The 20,533-nt window shown below is 59.3% G+C and overlaps 8 protein-coding genes and 1 non-coding gene across 9 annotated transcripts; 6 read left to right on the top strand and 3 right to left on the bottom strand.

The window, feature by feature from the left end:
* Positions 1-112: 112 nt before the first annotated feature.
* On the bottom strand, positions 113-2,301 carry RPS29 (40S ribosomal protein S29; the record flags this gene model as incomplete). Its single annotated transcript, XM_028622233.1, has 8 exons — positions 113-121; positions 160-207; positions 258-276; positions 342-407; positions 945-971; positions 1,632-1,804; positions 1,907-1,968; positions 2,097-2,301. 8 exons carry the CDS (start codon positions 2,299-2,301, stop codon positions 113-115), a joined length of 609 nt encoding a protein of 202 aa, XP_028477125.1.
* Positions 2,302-2,599: 298 nt separating this feature from the next.
* POS5 (NADH kinase pos5) lies at positions 2,600-4,019 on the top strand (the record flags this gene model as incomplete). Its single annotated transcript, XM_028622232.1, has 7 exons — positions 2,600-2,631; positions 2,684-2,875; positions 2,962-3,059; positions 3,109-3,500; positions 3,546-3,716; positions 3,762-3,916; positions 3,959-4,019. 7 exons carry the CDS (start codon positions 2,600-2,602, stop codon positions 4,017-4,019), a joined length of 1,101 nt encoding a protein of 366 aa, XP_028477124.1.
* A 160-nt stretch (positions 4,020-4,179) lies between these two features.
* EHS24_006831 (uncharacterized protein) lies at positions 4,180-6,417 on the bottom strand (the record flags this gene model as incomplete). The annotated part of the gene is made up of 3 exons (XM_028622231.1): positions 4,180-5,081; positions 5,126-5,854; positions 6,018-6,417. 3 exons carry the CDS (start codon positions 6,415-6,417, stop codon positions 4,180-4,182), a joined length of 2,031 nt encoding a protein of 676 aa, XP_028477123.1.
* A 493-nt stretch (positions 6,418-6,910) lies between these two features.
* Positions 6,911-8,237, bottom strand: GLY1_2 (Threonine aldolase; the record flags this gene model as incomplete). The annotated part of the gene is made up of 2 exons (XM_028622230.1): positions 6,911-8,034; positions 8,126-8,237. The coding sequence occupies 2 exons, from the start codon at positions 8,235-8,237 to the stop codon at positions 6,911-6,913; spliced, it is 1,236 nt and encodes a 411-aa protein (XP_028477122.1).
* Positions 8,238-9,828: 1,591 nt separating this feature from the next.
* On the top strand, positions 9,829-9,916 carry EHS24_006829. Its single transcript has one exon. It is a non-coding gene; the product is annotated as a tRNA-His (tRNA).
* Positions 9,917-11,013: 1,097 nt separating this feature from the next.
* On the top strand, positions 11,014-12,497 carry EHS24_006828 (uncharacterized protein; the record flags this gene model as incomplete). Its single annotated transcript, XM_028622229.1, has 4 exons — positions 11,014-11,093; positions 11,141-11,276; positions 11,331-11,612; positions 11,658-12,497. The coding sequence occupies 4 exons, from the start codon at positions 11,014-11,016 to the stop codon at positions 12,495-12,497; spliced, it is 1,338 nt and encodes a 445-aa protein (XP_028477121.1).
* A 518-nt stretch (positions 12,498-13,015) lies between these two features.
* Positions 13,016-14,131, top strand: EHS24_006827 (uncharacterized protein; the record flags this gene model as incomplete). The annotated part of the gene is made up of 4 exons (XM_028622228.1): positions 13,016-13,121; positions 13,170-13,358; positions 13,412-13,742; positions 13,795-14,131. 4 exons carry the CDS (start codon positions 13,016-13,018, stop codon positions 14,129-14,131), a joined length of 963 nt encoding a protein of 320 aa, XP_028477120.1.
* A 1,680-nt stretch (positions 14,132-15,811) lies between these two features.
* EHS24_006826 (uncharacterized protein) lies at positions 15,812-17,175 on the top strand (the record flags this gene model as incomplete). Its single annotated transcript, XM_028622227.1, has 4 exons — positions 15,812-16,296; positions 16,362-16,872; positions 16,912-17,068; positions 17,123-17,175. The coding sequence occupies 4 exons, from the start codon at positions 15,812-15,814 to the stop codon at positions 17,173-17,175; spliced, it is 1,206 nt and encodes a 401-aa protein (XP_028477119.1).
* Positions 17,176-19,081: 1,906 nt separating this feature from the next.
* Positions 19,082-19,747, top strand: EHS24_006825 (uncharacterized protein; the record flags this gene model as incomplete). Its single annotated transcript, XM_028622226.1, has 1 exon — positions 19,082-19,747. The coding sequence occupies one exon, from the start codon at positions 19,082-19,084 to the stop codon at positions 19,745-19,747; it is 666 nt and encodes a 221-aa protein (XP_028477118.1).
* Positions 19,748-20,533: the final 786 nt, after the last annotated feature.

Here is a 20,533-nt window from a genome sequence, read left to right as displayed (position 1 = left end):
TCTGCACGGTGGGGGGACACGACGAATGCCATCGCATCTGCATCTACAGAGGCTCAGGCGAGGAATCACGCCAGAAGACGTGAAGGTGACCGGGACTGCCTAGGTGACCGACTTAGTTGTTCTGGGCGTTAGCACACTGCGTCCGCTTCTTGTGCTTACCTTCACGAAGCCCATGGCCTTAGCCTTTTCGCGGAAGCACTGACGGCACTGCCTTCGTTAGCTGACGATGCGTAGGAGTAAGAGGATGTTAAGCTTACCATGTCGAGGCCCCACTTGCTGGAAGGTTGTCAGCAACTAATCTTCCGGTCGCCACACCCCGGGGGGTTCTCCGCGTTACTTACCGGATAAGACCAGCCTGGTGAGCGCAGACGCGGCACTGGCGCGAGCCCTTGCCGAAGTTGCGGGGGCTGCGTAAGGTCAGCGATAGGTCATGGAACAAAGGTTGGTCGTCCGAGGTCGCGCGATGGAAAATGGGCAGGAGGATTTGAGTTTCTCCGAGAGGTGCCAACGGGGGAGCAGGCGACGGGGGACCCGCCAGCACGAAGGTTCTCCACGAGGAGAACCTGCCAGAGTGGGCCATGGGGAGCACACAGGCAGGCTTGGAAGACAGGCAGGCGGACTCGAGACGGGGAAGCGTTGGCCCAGGACTTGGAGGTCGAAGGACGGCTGTGGTTGGAACCACGACAGCGCGATCACGAACACACGCATGGCTCTAGCGCAACGCAGAGAACCACGCCGTGCCCCTCTCCGCTGCCGTTCTCGTCCTCGCCACTGTCCTTTGGCCTGCGCGCCCACACCGACGGGCCCTCTCTCGCTAACCCAGGTCTCTCCCTGCCTGTCCCTTCTCGTGCACCGATGTGCCGTCTCCCGTTCCACCTCTCCCTCCCAGCTGCCCGTCTCTCGTCCTTCCTGCGCGATCTCGTCGGCCGCGTACGCCGACTCACCGGGAGAACCAAACGTTGGAGTGAGCCCTGCGAGATTCTGTCAGCCAAAAGTTCTCTCCTTGAGCAAACCACGATCGGACGACGCACATATTGCTTTATGAGGTTTGTGTCGCGGAAATTCGCGGTTTTGCTGTGGACGTGCGTGAGCGGTCTGTCTTGTCGAGTGGGTAGAGCTGGTGGGGGAGATGTCGAGAGGGAGCTGGAGGTGATGCGTACCGGCTTGGGGTTTGGGACTTGAAGGCTAGAGCGAGCTTCGAGTCTCTCAACGCCAAAACTGAACCTCCGGCCGGCGCGCAGACCCACACCCAGGACGCGCGGGGGCTGCTGCTGGCAGAGGGCGGAGGCAATTTTGGCTGGGTGGACATTTTGGACGGGCGGATGCCTCATAACGCCGAATTCTCCGGTGTGGCACTTTATTCCGCCGTCGGCCAGCGGGGACGCCCGGCGCACGCCCCCAGCGCACGCCCCGTACCACTGTACCACTGTGCGCCTGCAACGGCGCTTCGTGCGCGCTCGTCGTCTAAGAGCTAAGAGCACCTTCTAGCATCGTACAACTACTCCCAGTATATTCTATGCTCTCGTGACGCGGTCTAGACGTCTTACCCCTCGTCAACGTTCAGCGTGCAGTTCCGGCCCATGTACGCGTGTTCCATGCCAATAATTTGTGCCGAATTTGCCACCTAAGACTTCGAATTGGGCGAGGCAGCAGCCGCAGCCGTGGCGGCCTTGTCGACGCTCGCCTGTATCTCCTGAATTTGTTGTTGCGTCTTGCTCTGCGCCTTGTGCAGGCCCATAGCTTCACGCTCAGTCTGTGACAGCGTGAAGAGCTCGCCCGAGAGCTTGTGCCATGCGCGGCGGAGCTGCATGTCAGCCCAATGCCACGAGGCTAGCCGTCTGGACGAGAATGTGCAAGGCAAGCTCTGCGCTCCCAGCTGCAGTTGCAACTGTAGACGATGACTCACTGGCGAGAACACGTGCTCCTTTTCTCCAAAGTCGGCGTACAGGAGCATGTACGCAACAGTACCTGTCCAAGTCAGTCATCCGACTACAATCACACCGCACGCCCCTTGTGCTCAGCGGCCTGCGGCCCTCCAAGACATTGTCCGCGACCTCCTCGCAGCACGCCGCGGCCGCCGCCCACAGGATACTCACCAGTACCAACAACCCAGCTAGTCAATCCGATCCAGCGCGCGGTACGGGGCATCGGCGGCAATGCCTCCAGGTGGGGATCGGGGCGGTACTTGAACCCATTTGGAGGAAGCGACTCTGGCTTGGGTCCAGTGTATGCACGCTCCGGGTGGCGCTTGAATGAAGCGGCCGATGGTCCGGGACCCCTCTTTGTCTGCGAGTCGGACATGGTGGCGGAGGACGTTGACGGGTGAGGAGGGTTGGTTTGGTTGTGTTGACGAGTCGAGTGTCAAGCGGAGGCGACGAGGAGGGACACAAAAGTCGGCCGTGCCTGGATATTGATATCATCGTGTTGGTCGCCCCTGGTTGGGCTCCGGCCCACTTGAACGGCCAACTTTCGTCCATCGCTACATCTCTCACACACCTTCACTGCAATGCGCCCACCGACCTGGCTCTCAAGACGCGTTATATGTCCTGTGCATGGGCATGGCCTCCGCTCACTGCGTGGGATCCATCTCCTGCGGGACATGCAGCCACCAACCGTCCAGGAAATCGTCGAGTATGTCGTAGCCGCTGCCCCCGTTAAGGTCTCGCCGCTCACAATTGTCCAGCAAGCCGCGGCTCCAATCCTCCCACCCCAGCCTATCCGAGCCTGGTCCTTCATCGCCGCCCTCCTTTGGAGGCCCCAATGACATGATCCACCGTCACCGTCTGATGCTCTGGAGTGCGCCGCCCACAAACGTGCTGCTGATCCAGAAAGTCAATGACGAGCGCACGCGCATGGCCATGAGTGAGGTGCTCAAGTGAGTACGTTGGGGGTGGCGTCGGGGCGCGTTGTGGGTGTGGGTGGGTGAAGTGTCCCCAGTGGCTGACATGCGCGCGCGACTAGGCACATATCTGAGAAATATCCCCAACTCAACCTCATCGTCGAACCCCACACGGCGCGTGAGAATCCCGAGTTTGACGACCTGATTGTGGTCGAGCCGCGTTAGTTGAGCGACTGGGTCAAGAGTGACGTTGCTGATAAGCAAACCAGAGGACACGCACCTCCTTCCAGCTCATACCCACCTCGTCCTCACCCTCGGCGGTGACGGTACCGTGCTGCACGTCTCCAACCTCTTCTCGTCCGGCGAATGTCCCCCAGTGCTATGCTTCTCAATGGGCAGCCTGGGTTTCTTGCTGCCCTTCCACATTGACGCCTTGCCACGCGCATTGGAAGGAGCCCTCACTGGCCCCGTGACGTTGCTCAACCGCTTGCGTCTGGCAGTACACCCACTCAATCCTGAGGGAGGTGTTCTGGACCGATGTGGCCGAGTCGCAGACGAAGGATGGCAAGTCATGAACGAGGTGACGCTGCATCGAGGTCGGCACCCACACTTGACTGTGGTGGACGCATACTTTGACGGGCAACACTTGACAGAGGCGACAGTGAGTGTTATGTTATGGCCGCTCATATCGTCGCTAACACTCCAGGCCGACGGCCTTCTCCTTTCCACCCCAACGGGATCGACAGCGTATTCGCTCTCCGCTGGCGGCCCGATCTCACACCCCGAGACGGACGCACTGCTCCTCACCCCCATCGCGCCACGTTCACTCTCCTTCCGCACCGTCGTCTTGCCTGGCAAGGGCACCGTTCGTCTCGAGGTAAGCTAACTGTTGCAAGCCTTGCACCACTAGCTGACGTCTCAGATCTCGCCTCGTTCCCGGTCCCCTGCGGAGCTGTCCATTGACGGTCGCGAGGTCTGCGAGCTGGGCGCGCACGAGTCGGTTGTGATTCGCAAGTCGCCATACCCCATCCCGTGTATCGAGCGGCCAGGCGGTGGAAGCTGGGTTAGAGATATCAAGTAGGTTATGGTGTCCGGACGTCTGCTAACCCACCCCACCAGTTCGCTACTCCAGTTCAACACAGGCTTCAAGAACAAGAGTCTCATGAAGTACCACAGTTAGACAAGCATGTCAGAAGGGATATTATCACACATACACACATGCGGCTGGCTTTGATTGGCACCAAGACTTGCATCAGCGCATGCAGATTGTGACACTAATTATGACAATGCTGGTTCCCTCTCCAAGAAAACAATGTACCCCCTCTCCCCTCTTCTTCTGTCTAGATCTCAATCTCGTCCGCGACGGGAAGCTCCTCCTCGACGAGATCGCCACACCATCTCCACGCGTCAAACCGGTGGTTGAGGTCACGGCGCGAGTGGACGCCGTAGCTGCTCTCAAACCCACCGGCGCGCTTTCGCGGGTAGACGAAGAAGACCTCACGCACGCGCGAGTGCAGCAGGGCCATTGTGCACATGACACAGGGCTCGTGGGTGACGAACAAGGACAGCGAGGTGAGGAGGTAGTCAGCGCCGTTCCTCAGCGGGACGAGCTCGGAGAAGGGCGGCACGGTGCGCAGACGCGCAATCTCGGCGATACAGTTGAGTACGGCGTGGCGAAGCGGGTGGTTCTCGGACACGCGGGTGTCGTGAGCGGCCGCGCGGAGACCGGGGGTCGGGGGGATGAAGCCTGTAATGTCGATGTTTGGCCAGATGGATTCGGGCGGAGATGTGCAAAAGACGGCGACGGGGAGGTCGCCGGCGGCCTGGGCCTTGCGGGCGTCGCGGAGGATACGGTTGATGCCTGCGCGCACCCACTCGAGCTTGGCGGGCGGCATGCCGCGCGCATCAGAGGGACGCGGCGCGGCAGGAGAGAACAAGACGGGCCAGGTGAGGTTGCGCTCGCGCAGCTGTTCCTGCGTACGCGCCGCGGAGCGCGGCACCTCAAACGCAATGGGGACCAGGTTGGCCAACACCGGATTGAAGTCTGCGAGAGCCTTATGCAGCTCGTCGCCGCTCATCGTGTCCACCATAGCCAGGGCGATGTAGTTGTGCTCGCCCGCCTCGTCCACACGCTTACGCACACGCTTCAGGTGACGCATGCGGGGCTCGACGATTTGCTTGGAAAAGTCCAAAATGTAGCGTGTGAGCTTTGGTTCGTGCACCTCAACAGCCCACACAGACACTGGAGACAGCGTTAGCACCGTAAATCTGCAAAGAACAACTCACTCATTGCCGTGTTGTCATTGTCGGCGTCCTCCTCTACCTCGACAGGTCCACGCGCGCGCTGCAGCAGCGCGTACTGGTCCTCAGTAAGGGTGGCTCCTGCGGTGGGCTCCCACTCGAGGTCGGGTGTGAGGACCACGGGACCGACATGACGATGGCGTGACGAACCTTGCGAGTGCAAGGGAGGGGGGAGATCAGCATTGACAATTGGGCGGTTGTGTCGGGGCTTGGCCTCGGAGGCGATCACTGTTGAGGACGACGACGACGCGTGGACGGGAGTCGGGGCGACAATAGCCTTGGCATCTTGTGAACCAGGAGCCACCTCTTGTGCGCTCTTGGCCTCGGCCTCCTTGACTCCCTGGTCGCCCTTGGCGGCCATCTTCTCCAGGTAGCGCGCTCGCCTCTGGTCGCGTGCCGAGTGGGTCTTTCCACCTTGCTGTCTCCGGGTCTCGCGTTCGGCCTTCTTCACAGCCTTGGCCGCCGCTGCTCCCTCGTCATCGCTGAGCTCGAGGGCTCCAAGACCAGCGGTCATGTCCTCTTCAGAGTCGCTGGCGGTAGTCTCGTTCTTGCCCTGTGTGGGCATAAACCACAGCTTGGACTCGTCGGCAGAGTAGCAAATGCACAACTCGTCGCCGGCCTTGACGGAGCGGAAGGTGCGGAACGCGATGGTGCCGGCTGTAGAGTTGCGGATGAAGTTGACGTTGGGCGAGGCCGAGTGGTTGAACAGGGAGGCTGGAGGATGAATGACAAGAGTGGGTAGCAACAACGCAGGAATGAAGGATCGAGATGAAACAAACGGCAGATGGATGGGCGGGTTGAGTGGAGGAAACAGTGTCAGCGCTGCAAACAATATCCCCCTTCTTCCTTCTTGCTCCACACAATCACACACACTCACCCATGCCAAGTCCAATCGCCATGCCGCCGTTCGACCAGCAAAACCCATACTCGCCCAGGATCGAGTCGTTCATACGCCCCTCATCCCACTCCTTCTGGGTGATCACAAGCACGGGCGCGTCCTCAATCAACGTGCCTGCAGCGAGATCTCTAGAAGCGAACACGCCCCTTCCACGGCCAGGACGCGACAGAACCTGCAGAAGGTACGGGTTGATTGTCGACGTCTCAGTGCCGGGTTCGAGACCGTCAGAGTCGGTGGACGGTTGCAGCTCAGCGGTGGGCAGAGGTGCAGCTCCGGCGGTGCTCCCAGAGCTCGCGCCAGCAACCTGTGGAACAATGGATGTGAGGTCCGCTCCGCCCAAGGGGCTCGCCGAGGTCGGGCCGGCCGGCGAGGTCGTCATGGTCAATGGTGTGGGTGGTAATGTCGAGTCACGAGAAGCAGTCGACCCAAGTTGCCAAAGTGCTTTCGAAAATTCAGGTCCGTCATCGATCCCTAATCGCGGCACCGGGGACTCCAGCCACGTTATGCCGGCCTGGTCCGTCTCAATACGGACTCAGCGAACTGAAGTGCAGTGACTGTCAACACCCATCCGAGATACTTGTGCTGACTGGCCGAGCCATGCGTGTGCCTCAAACGAGCCTCCCGTCGGTGTGCCTTTCATGTGCTACATCCTCGAGGCAACAAGACTCGAGCCACCACATTTGCTAAGATCTCTATTCTGTTTGCATTGTCTGATCACCTTCACGCAGCTACTAGTATTATTACAATCGTCCATTCAAGGCAGGTCCCGTGAACTCGTGATCTCCTGTTCTTCCCACCGCTCCGCCACTCCCCTCCCGCGCGTTAAACGGCAAAAACACAACACAACAAACAGATTCTACAGGGCCACATGACTAGTAGCCGAGCGCGTTGACGCGGAACTTGCCGTCCTTGGCACCGAGCTTCTCAGTGGCGGGGGGAGGCCGCAAGTTCTCGGGGACGGCAGCAGCAAGACGCTGGACGGTGGCGATAAAGTCCTCCACAGCCTGGGGGTCGGTCTGGTGGTGGATGACACAGCGGTTGGCGTTCAGGCCAATGGGGTCGTCAAGCGCGGCCAGGCCCTGGGTGACATCGTTGACCGAGAGGCCGATAGGCGACGGGTCAAAGAAGACCATGCTGGTGTCGACGGGGGCGAGGATGGTGCAGCCCGCATCCTCGAGGCCGGCGGCAAGACGGCGCGCAAGCGTGTGCGTGTCCTGCAGGCGGGGGAAGAAGTTGGTGAGCGCATAGTCGGCCATGCTGGCGAGCATGCCCGACTGGCGCCAACCGCCACCAAAGGCCTTGCGGAACCAGCGAGCACGCTCGATGAACTCCTTGGAGCCGACAATGGCGCTGCCGACGGGAGCGCCGATGCCCTTGGAAAGACAGAGCGAGGCCGAGTCAAAGGGGGCGAGAATGTCAGAGAGGACAGTGGTACGGTCCGCCTCCGAGGTGGGGTCGAGGCCGCGCTTCTCGAGCTCGGCAGCAGCAACGTTCCATGCGCGGGCACCGTCCAGGTGCATGCCAATGTTGTTCTTCTTGGCCAGCTCCGCGATACGGACAATCTCCTCCTGGGGGAAGATGATGCCCGAAAGAGTGTTCTCGAGACAGATAAGCTTGGTGGGGGCAATGTGGATGTTGGTACCGAGCTGCAGAGCGGGCTGGATGTCTTCAAGGGTGAGGTGGACACCGTTGCTGGGGACCAGGCCGTGCGTAGTTGCCTGGCAGAACATGGCGATACCGCCGGCCTCCATCATGTGGACGTGGGCGCGGTGATCGGTGATGACCGAATGAGGCGGCTGCTTCATGTGGGTGCGAATTGCCAGTTGGTTGGTCATCGTTCCAGAGGTGCCGAAGAGGGCAGCCTCCTTGCCGGCCATCTTGGCGATACGAGCCTCGAGAGCGGCAGTGCTCGGGTCCTCGTGGTAGACATCGTCACCGCGCGATGCCTGCAGCGCAGCCATCATCTGCGCATCGGTGGGCATGGTGAAGGTGTCACCTGCGAATTGTTAGTGGCGTGTCTCGTGTGAGCATACACGCGCTGCGCCAAGCGATTCTTGTGGCGCTGGCATTGTGTCACAATGACTCACTCCGGAAATCCCTTGCGGTGCGGTGCAGCTTATCGGCGTTGGCCTTGCCAGCGACCTCCTCGGTAATCTCAGGCGCACGGCGGGGGACCGTCTTCATGGCAGTGGGGGGCATGGTGGTGGGGGTTGCAAACTGCCGTCGCTGGGGGAGTGCACCGTTACGAGGCGCGAAGGAGGGGAGAAGGAGGTTTTGAAGTGTTGTCTCCGCCGGCCTTGAGGCGTTGGAAGATGTCGAATGGGTCAAGCGGACGGTTGACCTTGCGAGCTTGATGGAGTGGGTGGCACAGGTAATGGGTGTTGCTGAACGGGCAAGCATCGTGGTGGTGGCGGGGGGGTGTGGCCGTCTTGAGTCGCTCGACGCTCGGCTTTTGGGGAGTGCCGTCGCCTTGCTCCGAAGCGCGTCATGTCAAAGATAAACAGGGACCGGAGCTTGGCCCAGGTGGGGAGCGAGAGCCCTCTCTGGCCTGATGCCCTGCGTTTGCTAAGCCAGCCCCTCGATACGGCGGCAAGCCCAGACTGAGGTTGGCCATCCGCTCACGGTTTTGGCCATCCCGCATGCTAGGGCCGCCACCGTTTGGCCATAGCTGCAGCAAGGTTGGCCATACTTGAATTTGCCATCCAGAAAATCGGCCATAATGCTCTGACCTTGCTCGTCTCGTGCTCGTCCACAGCCCCAACGCGGCAGTGTTTGGGTCGCTACTGGCCTCGTGGACCGTCTGAATGTCAGCCCAACCGAGACCCACGTCCCCGGCCTCGGCCTCACTGCCCACTGCCCACGCGTGCTGTCCGAATTTGCCACACCACAACGTGTCGTCGGTGCTCGCACTGGTCTGGGGCGATTCCGAACGACGGAATGAACCACCTTGGGTTGGTCAGCCCGAGCCCAGATCTTCCCCCCCTTGGTATCCTTGACTGCGGTGCGTTTCTGATCGACTTGGACATAGCATTTTCGAGTCATATTACGGCCGCTGTGCCCCATTGACCACGCCGGGAGATCTTTCCAGCGATCCCAGCGGGCCTTGGCAGGTGAAACTGTATTTCGAGTCGAGATGGAATACATCTACGGTAGGCAGGGTAATAGGGTCGTGGGGGCGGAGAGGGGGCTGTCGACAGTCCGCATCGGAGGACGCAGATCTGATGCCCGGGATCGCACCACTCCGTCGTGTCACTCCGAGCGCCGAGCGCTCCGAAGTCCACTCATGGCGCCATATGCGGCCGACATGGTGCCCACTATGGACTTCCACGCATCATCCTCGATGCGCCGTCGGTGATCAGTGAATTGTCCATCGGTCACCATTGCTGACGCAGCATGTGTCAGGAACAACAAGCTTGTAACTGCATTACAGCCTGTTGACAGGAGACGCGAACGAGAAAGAGATGCGAGCATCATCATGGCCATCAGCAAGGACACTTGTCTGCGAGTTCACCAATTTGTGACCATGCCACAGCTGGTAGGCTAGGGCCAGCACTACACTCAATGCGCTGTCTCACAAGTTACCTGCCGGCATTTTGACCGGTGATGTATCCCCAGCTACAATGAAATACTTGCCATACGCTTCCCCGCCTCAGCCCGCGGGTCCGCGATATCCTTGGCATCCTCGCTCCAGGTCCTCTTTTATCCGGCCAAAGTCTACAAGAAACGCACACGAGTACGGCTGCAAGAGACAGTGGTCTCGGAACGGCTCCTGTTTTTTTATAAACATGAAGCGGGTGTAGTGTAGGTGGTTATCACTGTTCGTTGTGGCTGATTAGATCATAACTGAGCCAACCGCTGTTCGACTCAGCGCACCCGCAATTTTTGCCCTTTTGCACTTCTGCAAGTGCACAGCTGGGTGTTTTTGAGCGCTAGGTGCTCTCCGAGAGATGTGGCATGATCCGTCATGACTGGTGAGGTGTAAGAAGGGGGCGCATGCCAATCACTCTAAGACGCTCTGAGTGTAACTGTAATCTGCGTCCGCCGCATCCTCCTCCATCACCATGCACACAACGGTCACGCACGGGTCACCTCAGCACGATGTGTACTAAGGAATGCCAGCAGCGAAGTTGCCGGCGGCAAGTCCTCCGACGCGTGCCGCATAGACAAAAAATTAAAAAACCGGCCAACGAGAAGTCATCTTCTTGCCGTGTTTCCGTTCTCCGACAGAACATACCGCACCTTCGTGCGCCCCCAAGTGCCACATCCCATGTCGGCAGCCCCCAATTCCATAAACTGAACACATCGACACGAAGACCTCATAGCAGTGTTCCAACGGCCAGCCGGGCCGCGAAACGATCCGGATCATCCCACGTTTCCCCCTGATTACAGTGCCCAGCGCGTTCCGAACACACCCGCATGTCCACACCATCGTCTCCGGGCCGTACTGGTGTCTGTAATCTGCGTTTGAATTCCGGTCCGGAAAGCTCTCATCGGGAATGGTCGCGCCACTTACGACGCGGCCCTCACCGCAGAACACGGCGTGCGCCATGGCGTTCGCCAAAACTCGCAGGTTGGCATTGTCTGTCAGGCCATTGGCGCACAATGGTGATCTCCCGCTGGAGCCCCAGGTGCCCCTGGTACAAAGTCGTCTTTTGTACACGCAGTTTGTCGCTTTTACAGGGCTTGGCACGTTGCTTGGACCCCAACAGACCAACAGGCCACACTCGCACAGTGCATTTCGGTTGCAAGACAAGAGGATCCCGCGGAGCAGACGCCGCAAGGTGACAGGGAAAGGGGCTAGCTAGAGTGGTCGCGACCACTTCGTCAACAATGACTGTCTCTCCGGCAGATCCCGACGATTCTGGTCCACAACCGGTAGGCCCTTGGTGACAGGGACCCCAATTCTATAAAGCATGTGCTGTCAACCCATGAGACGACGTACATACTGTCAGCAAGTCAACATCCTCGAATCATAATGCGTTTCGCCCTCCGTGCGCTCACCCGTCCCTCCGTCTCCAGGATCGCCGTCTCCTCCCGAGCTTTGGCATTTAAGAAGTGAGTTTGTTGTTGTTGAAAGGTTCTGTACTCACCCACCCTCACAGCAACATGGCTACTGTCTCTTCCTCTTTCATTCCCGCCGACGTTGTGCCTCTCACCGACGCACACAAGGCCGCCGTGGCGGCCACGGCCCCTGTGCTCGCCGAGTACGGTCTCCAGATCACCTCGGAGATGTACAAGGTGAGCTACCGTGTTGGCTACATCCAGACGTCCACCAGCTGACCCAACTTTCAGACCATGCTCGCCAACAACCCCCAGCTCAAGAACATCTTCTCGCACACGGCCCAGACCAGTGGTGCCCAGCCCAAGGCTCTTGCCGGATCGGTCTACGCCTACGCTGCCAACATCAACGACCTGACCCCGCTTCTCCCTACGGTCATTCGTATTGCCGAGAAGCACGCCGTTTTGGGCGTCAAGGCAGAGCACTACGGTGTGGTTGCCGAGAACCTCATGGCCGCCATCACCACAGTCCTCGGTGACGCGTTCACGCCCGAGCTCCAGGAGGCTTGGTACCATGTAGGTTGCACAACATGCGTGATGACCACCAACTGACAACCTCAGGCCTACTGGCAGCTCGCCAAGATCTTCATCGACGTCGAGGCCGAGATGTACGCCAAGGGTGCCTGGGTTGGCTGGAAGGACTTTGAGGTGACCAAGCACGTCGACGAGTCTGGCACCATTGCCTCGTTCAGCCTCATTCCCAAGGACAAGTCGATGCTCCCTCTCAAGCCCTACAAGCCCGGCCAGTTCGTCACTCTCCGCGTCTGGGTCGACGAGCTCGGCTGCTTCCAGAACCGTCACTACTCGCTCTCCGACTCGCCCAGCCCCGACCACTACCGCATCACTGTCAAGCGCGAGGACGCTGCGGGTGTCAACCCCGAGGGTCTCCTTTCGACCCGCCTCCACGGCCTCCCTGTCGGCAGCACAGTGCAGGCCTCGTTCCCTACTGGCTCGTTCGTCCTCCCCGAGCCCGTCCCGGAGAACCTGGTTCTCCTCTCGGCTGGTGTCGGTATCACGCCCAACCTCGCCATCCTCAACACTGTCGCCGCCAAGGACCCCGCCACCGGCCCGAACGTTTCGTGGATCCAGGGCACTCGCACCGCAGCAGAGCACGTTTTCAAGAACCACGTCGCCGACTTTGTCGCCCGCTCCAACGGCAAGATCACCTCCAACACCTTCTACTCGCGCGAGACCCCCGCCGAGGGTGCCGAGGGCCTCCACGCCGGCCACATCAAGGTTGCGGAGCTCGACCCCAGCCTCCTTGCCCTCCAGGACCCCAAGACCCACTACTACGTCTGCGGCCCTGACTCGTTCATGAAGGACGTCAGGAAGGGTCTCGAGGACCTGGGTGTCGATGACAAGCGCATTGTCTTCGAGGCGTTCCACGCCGGCGAGGTGTAAAAGGCGAATTAGCATTGCATGTTGACAACAATATTACAAGAACCACTCTGGGAGCATTTGATGTAGAATATAAATGAAACACGCCTAGGCGTTCTGCGATTGAAGTTTCTGAAATTATCTCGGTCCTACCGATTATCGCCGGTTGTTGACGGCAATCCGATAATGCTCTGGGCAAATCGCGGACAACGGTCTTTCCCACTGGCCACTGGCCAACTGGGCTGCCTTGCATGCATTACAGGTTAGACCGGGACTGTGCATGCGACGCGTGACGCGTCTGTCTGGCCGCCGCTCGCAGGCTGTGGAAGCAGTACACAGTGTTCGGCAGAACGGTTGATACGCCGACCCTATCTACCGCCGGAAGTCGCTGGCGCCTCTCAGCCTCCACCGCGGCTGTTCACCGGATATGATGCGCTGACGACCCCACAGGTTATGGTGCAACCTGCTCTTCACTCTGCAACTTTCCATCGTCCTCGATTTGCTTCACCACTCACTCCTCACTCCTCACTCATTCGCTCACGATGGTTTCTCTCTCTGCTGCTTCGCACACCCTCGGCAACTCGGCCATTGGCACTGGCACTCTGAACGTCAGCCGTCTCTTCAACGTCGACGGCTGGGTCGCGGTCGGTGAGTAGATCAGTTGGCCATTGCTGTTTTTTTTAGCTGACGGGTTAGTCACTGGCGGTGGTACCGGCCTTGGTCTCATCACTGCTGCCGCCCTTGCTGAGAACGGTGCCAAGGTGTACATCACCGGTCGCCGCGGTGACGTTCTTGAACAGGCGGCCCTTGACGCTACACCAAAGTCGGGCAACGGCAAGGTCATTGCCATCCAGGCCGACGTTGCGACCAAGGAGGGTATCCTGAGTGCGTACAGGTAGTTCCCAGACTACACAGGAACCGTCTCACTAACGTCTCAGAGCTCCGTGACGCCATTGCCAAGGAGGAGACCCACATCAACCTCCTCGTCAACAACCACGGTGTCTCGCAGGGTGCGCCCAAGATTGACGACTGCGAGCAGACCCCCGAGGGCATCTCCAAGACCATGTTCGAGGACGAGACCTTTGAGCGCTGGGCGGAGACCTACCGCATCAACACCACCTCGTACTACTTTACCTCGTTTGCCTTCCTCCCCCTCCTCGCCGCTGCCAAGAAGGTCTCGCCCGAGCCCGGAAACATCCTCAACATTAGCTCCATGAGCGGCATCACGCGCACCTCGCAGCGTGGACAGATCAACTACAACGCCAGCAAGTGAGTTTGGAGCGTGTAACCCCCCCTTTTGGCTATCCATTGGTCGTCGCAGTGCTGACCGGACTCCTCCCAGGGCCGCTACCCTTTCCGTCTCTGACCAGCTCGCCACCGAGTTTGCGCGCCGCAACCTCGGTATCCGCGTCAACACCCTCTGCCCCGGCTACTTCCCCACAGGCATGACCACCATCCTCCCCGACGACCAGGTCAGCGCTGCCGAGAACGCGGCCACCTTCCGCGGCTCGGGTCCCGGCCAATGGGGCATCCCCCTCGCCAGGCCAGGAAACGCCGTCGACTATGCGCAGTGTATCTTTGGCGTGGTCACCAACCAGTACCAGACCGGTTCGCACATTGTCATTGACGGTGGATGGCTGCTGGAGTGTGCTTTCTAGAGTGTTTTGTGGACCATTAATAGAGGGGTGTGTGTGTATGCAGTTGTGTGGCGTGTATTTCCTTGGTCGCGCGTCGATCAGTGGACGTGCTGATCGCGAGGGAAGACCATGGGGCCATGGATCCATGGATGAGAACAAGGGTGCAATGTGCGCGACTGGCGGTGGTGGGTGCTTGAGAGAACGCAGTATCGTCGTTCCCGCTGCCGGGTGTTTGGTCCGTAATAGGTTTGATCTGGGTAAGAGAAACACATTATCACCTATATTTTGAATGATGGCGACATAGTGGCTTTTCCGGCCACTTGCAAAACCTACTACTGGGTGAGGGTGAGCAATTCTCGAAACGATACTTGGTTCTACCACCATGGTCGTTGCCGCCGTCGATAGCCGAGGTAGGGGTCCCCCGCCCACAGCCGCCTGCCTCAAAAGGACGACAAAAAGATTCAGGCCACTGCTTGGCACTATGGCGAGCCGAACCTGCTCGGTGCAGTGGCCAACACTTTTTGTTGGCAAGAGCGCTCCAACGTTTCCGCGAGCCGTACCGTCGCCCGAAGCTAACTAGATACCTCTTGGACGATAGGTAGAATCGGCGGTTATAAGGTGAAAATATGGCCTAGGTTATATGGGTGGTCTCGTTCATATTTTTTGGGTGGGTGGAATACCATGGCCAGGGAGTTCTCAGCTCCTCACTGGATCACTGTACCACTGTTGACTCGTGCCATCCCTGTGCACTGCACGTATGCATCATCTCATCTGCATGCCAGGTTAATCTAAGTCTTTCTTTAATTCGCACCGGTTAATCTCTGAGCATGCTTGGGTGCATCTCGCTGCACCAGCCTGCACTGTACTTGCATACTGGCGTTCTTCGATTTATAAACGGCGAGACGGCTACTAGTCTAAAGGTGAACAATCGAAGGACTGTTCGCGACTATTACACTACAAGCTCCACTGCAAGACGCCCGGCATGGTATATTTTATGGGCATCATTTTCACCAACAGCCGAGCACTGCTCTACGTTCTGTTGCCTCCTGCTAACCTGCTAACCTGTGGAGAGAACATAAGAATGGAAGGACAGTCTCATGCTCCAAGGCAGGTTTTATTTTTTCCCCGCTTCGTAGCGGTCCCTTTCCTTCGGTCAAGAGCACTGGTACACTCACATTGCCAGTGACCAGTTGAATTCCTAATCCCCCTGTTCTCTCTCATCCCCCTTGCATGCATACAGGAGTCCATATGCATGGACCACCACGGACTATGCCTTGACCAAGGTGCCACTTCCAAGCCAGGGGCAGCCAACTCCACGACATTCGGTGATATAATTGCATCCGTTGAGCTTGGCCGCAGGGGTCTCTGTCGCGTGTGTGCTGGCTGGCCGCGACTTTCCAGGAAATGGGTGGTCGCGAGTCCACTTCTTGTCGTTTACAACTTTAGACACATCTCATCAACTCTCAGCATCGGCGTCTCGTCTGGTTTCCTTTTCTTTCTCTTTTTCCTTCCTCTCATCTCTCGGTTTCGGGCTTTTCTGGTCTCTCTCATCCCCCTCTCCCCCACCCCCCATAGTCAACTCCCCTCCCCACCCCAACAACTTTCCGCCCCCTCTCCACGATCGATCGCCAACAACAATCCCACATCAACGACACTACTTTAAAACTACGCACACACACAAAAACGCACGCATCACGAACCATGGCCAGCCCCTTCCCTACCTTTGGCATGGCCCCCGGCCAGACTGCTGAGGCTCCCAAGAAGCCCCATCTGTACATCGGCAACCTCTCCGCTCGGGTGACCGACCAGATGCTTGGCGAGATCTTTGCCGTCGCTGGCGCGGTGGTGTCGGCCAAGATCATCCAAGATCGCAATTTCCAGCACGGCGGCTTCAACTATGGCTTTGTCGAGTACAACGACATGCGCTCAGCCGAGCAGGCGCTCGCGACCCTCAACGGGCGCAAGATCTTCGACTCGGAGATCCGTGTCAACTGGGCTTACCAGGGCCAGGGTAGCCGTGAGGACACGCAGCACCACTTCCACATCTTTGTCGGCGACCTCAGCCCCGAGGTCAACGACGAGCTCCTCGGCAAGGCGTTCTGCCAGTTCCCCTCATTGAGCGAGGCGCGCGTCATGTGGGACATGAACTCGGGCAAGAGCAGGGGCTATGGCTTCTTGTCGTTCAGGTGAGTGTGCAGGGTCGCAAGAGAGCCGAGTGTTACGATGGAGATGGTCACTGACGCTGTACCAGGGATAAGACCGACGCTGAGCAGGCCATTGCGGCCATGAACGGCGAGTGGCTCGGCTCGCGCGCGATCCGCGTCAACTGGGCAAACCAGAAGACGCAGACTGGCGGCTCGCGGTCTCTCGGCGGTGGTGGTGGTGGCGGCGGCGTCGGCGGCGTCGGTGTCGTGGGTGGTGGTCTGCCCGGCGGTCCTCCCGGCCCTGGAGGAGCGTTTGGTGCTTCCGCACCGCTCACGTTTGAGCAGGTCGCTGCCCAGACTCCCGACTACAACACGACCGTCTACGTCGGCAACCTCATCCCATACACCACCCAGGCCGACCTCATCCCCCTGTTCCAAAACTACGGCTTCATCACCGAGATTCGCATGCAGGCCGACCGTGGGTTCGCGTTTGTCAAGCTCGACTCGCACGCCAACGCCGCGCTCGCCATTGCCACCCTTCAGAACCACCTCATCCACGGCCGCCCGATCAAGTGCTCGTGGGGCAAGGACCGCCAGGCTGACGCCCCTGGTTACATGGTGAGCTAACTCCCGTTGCTGCGCAGCTGACAGTCTCAGATGTACACGTCCAACTACTCGTACTACCCAGGCTTCGGCGCCATTCCGGGCCAGCCTGGCGGCCAGCCCGCACCCCCAGAGGCCAACGGCTCGGGAGCTCCCTGGGACAATGCCGCTGCTGGTGGCTTCTACCAGCCTGGTTGGGCCGGGTACTACAGTACGTCTACGTCAGCTCTTGAACCCAGACCCAAAGCTGACAACGCACACGCAGACCATGACGCACACACCCCGCAGCCCACGCCTCCAAACGGCCCACAGGCCTAGGCTACCCCGCGCCGGCCGGCCTCGCACACACACGGCCAGGTCATTGTCCGTGTTAATGACACCATATAACAGAAAGACGAGATTGTAGTTTGGGCGCTGAGGTATCGCCACACATGCATAGGTCCTTACATGACTAAGACGAGGAAAGCCGTCCGAGCATGACGTGTTCTGTGTCCCTCTCAAGGCAAATCAAAAGCCTCAGGTATCTTACCAACTAGGTGTCCTGTAGGGTGTCTCCTTGTAGCGATGGAGTACCGCAGTTTCGATGTGGCACATCCGCGGGAGGGTTCTAACGTGTGGACTGGTACGTCTACGCATGAGGGCAGCGTTCACGGCATTGACGACACTGTGCACACGAGCAATCAGCGGGAGGCCGATATCGGAAAAATATCGATAAATCCGCATGTCAGGCTGCGAGGGGCTGATGGACTGCGAGCGGCCATCAACTGTTGATGAGAGAACAGGCATACGGAGTCTTGACCCCAACGGACACCGCTGCCACGGGCCCCGATACATATCCATCGCGTTTGTGGGGAACCTAAACCGGATCTGACAGCATCTACCCGGCCTCAACCATGCACGTCGATCACAACACTGGCGGCACAGATCCCTAAAAGGAGGTTGTGTTGTAGTTGAGGACTCGCACCACTGGTAGTTCAAGATCGAGCGGATCGACGTGTCTCACCATATCACCATGGATTGCTATTTATACGAGTCGTTTACGATCATTTGGATCCGATGCCTCGAGGCAGCTGCGATCACACACGCCGACTTCGGTCCCCAATTCGGCTCACTGTATCACTGTGCAGCTGTGCTCTAGCGCTCTGGCAAGCCGGTTTGAAACCTGTACGTAACCGTGCAGTGTTTTGTGTATCTGGCAGTGACGTGTTGTGTCCCAGAGCATCGCCTAGCTACTGACGATTAATTGCCTCAAATTGCTGAGTGAGGCAGTACGAGATGTTTGGTTTCACCGAGCATCCACGTCGTACTGCACCTACGCCAGCAAAGCACACAGCACACAGTACCTCTGCTGTGCCCATCTGGCCGTTCTGGTCGTCTGCTGTCCGTGTTTTGCGGCGAAGCGTGGTCTCGGACCCGGCAGGCGCCACAGGTCCAGTGTCCCAGCATGGTGGCCCCCACACAGCCAGCGCCCACTGGCCACTGGCCGCGCGTTCACGAGTGCCCCCAAAGGCCCCTCCCTCCTTAGCTTGTCCGCTAGGAGGGACGAGAGACAGTCCCCGTGCGCCTTGTGAACCTTGAACCTTGTTGAACCTTTACACCCACGCCTCGGCGTCGCAGAGGAACAGCGGCCAGCGGACGGACGTCCACTCTGGCGCGTACCTCTTGCACTACTGCGGGCAGAGCGCCCTTTGTTTTTTTCCGCCTGCGCAGGCGGTCGTGTGGCGTTTCGGACACTGGCGTGTGATTTCGGGTTATGTGTGAAGTGTGTGCAGATGCTGTAGAGCAATTTGGGAGGACAGGTCGGACGAACAAAGTGAGACGCGTAGCTCGTACACCAATGCGCGCCGCCAGCGCTCGGTCCCTATATACGGCGCAGCTGGCGCACAACGGACACGTCTGTGCATCGCACACGCACATCAGTCCCCATCACTCTTCGTCACCCTCCCTCCAGATTCCCAGATTCCAGCCATATATATTAGAGCGCGCTTGCTCGTCTGTTCGCCTCTCCTCTCATTCTCTCTCTCTCCCGACCGTTATCGCCACCCTCCCACCTCTTGTTCTCCTCCCCGTCTATCCAATGCCATAACATCGTCGTGCGGCTGCCATAGGCGACGTCGACACACCCCAACCCGTTTTCCACAACCAACCCCGGATTCCGTCTTTCGGCATTCTCATTCCTCTGCCCGCCCGCGCAACTGCGCACCCCCCGCATACAGGCCCCCCCATGTCCGCCACCTATAGCCCTGCTTCCACCATGGTGGACCCACTCTCTCCCCACCTTCTCAGTCCGCACGACCACGAGCTCTCTCGCCACCTCGAGTCGCCGCTCGAGCCGCTCCCCACCGACCCCGAGCCCGACCTTGACGCCCTAGTCGAGCTCGGCACGTTGGGAACGCCCGTCGGGTCGCCACGCAAGCGCCCCTCGCTCGACGACGCTGCTGGCTTTGGCGCCCGCGACAAGCTGCGTCGCCTGGAGAGCATCGCGGCCGCCCTCGCGCGCTGCGGAGGCAGCATGGCCACCGAGCGCGACATCCTGCGCTTCCTCCTCGCCCAGAACGAGGACGGGGACGTGGTGGACGACGAAGACGACGAAGAAGACGAGTTCGAGTACGACTACGACTCGGTCGGTACCGAGACGGACACGGAGGAGACCGACGATGAGGGCTACCACCCCCACCACACAAACGAAAAGTCTGGACACGGGATCGGGCTTGGCCTCAAGCTCCACGACGTGCACGACACCACCACCCGACTCCCGGTAGACAATGACCCGGACCAAGACCTCGAGGACCTGTACCGCTTCGCCTTGCCTGCCGAACACGAACACGACACGCTCGAAATCGAGATGGGAACAGACCTCATCGATCGCAGTGTCCCCAATAAAAGCTAGAAGCAACCTGCGCCTGTACCATAGTATCTTTTTGTCATACCAGTCATGTCATGAGTCTCACGAGCGTCCTTTGGGCCATTGCACACCGGTACACCGGTACACCGTACACCGGCCTTGTTGGCCAAAATATTCCGCGATCCGCTTGTGGACGTGTACGCTAGAGGCTAGGCAGAGGCTGGCGCTCGGTGTCTTGTTGTACCTTTTGGTTGGGAAGCGAGAAAGGCGGTAACTTGGCGTAAAGGACGAAGAGGAGGACGAGGAAGCGCCACCGTAGCTCCCGCCACCCCCACCGTCAGCATCAGTCAATGGTGTGCAGGGTTGTGTGTGGTGTGCTCGTGCGGGATTGTCGTGCTTTGACGTGTGCCTGTTGGTACGAGCCTAGCGATCTAGCGAGCGAGTATGGTCAGCCAAAAGGGCGGCCAAGGGCCAACCAGGCCCGACACGACACGGGGGGACGACAAAAGGCGACGTCAAAACGTGCGAGCTGTTCGTACTCGCATGCTCGAACTCGTCCGACACGCTCTCCCAGTGATCCAGCGAACGCTGACCCCCGAATGGAAACACCAGGTATGGCTCCCACATGTGCTGATAATGATACATGCATACGCTAGTCCTGGAATGGCGATGTCGTGCTGGTGAATGATGCTGGGTGTGTCTATTGTTTTGCGTCGTGATGATGGAATGGGGGGGAAGGCGAGCGGGGAATGGACGCTCAAATGAGGGCTGGAGGAGCGTGCGGCAGGGGGAGCATTGTTTTTGTCGCGCGACCAACACGCCGCGCGGGAG

The sequence above is a fragment of the Apiotrichum porosum genome (assembly GCF_003942205.1).
Source record: "Apiotrichum porosum strain DSM 27194 chromosome Unknown scaffold_4, whole genome shotgun sequence".
In the NCBI taxonomy this organism is placed as follows: Eukaryota; Fungi; Basidiomycota; class Tremellomycetes; order Trichosporonales; family Trichosporonaceae; genus Apiotrichum; species Apiotrichum porosum.
Note: the sequence above shows the minus strand (reverse complement) of the source record. Positions and strands in the feature narration are given on the sequence as shown.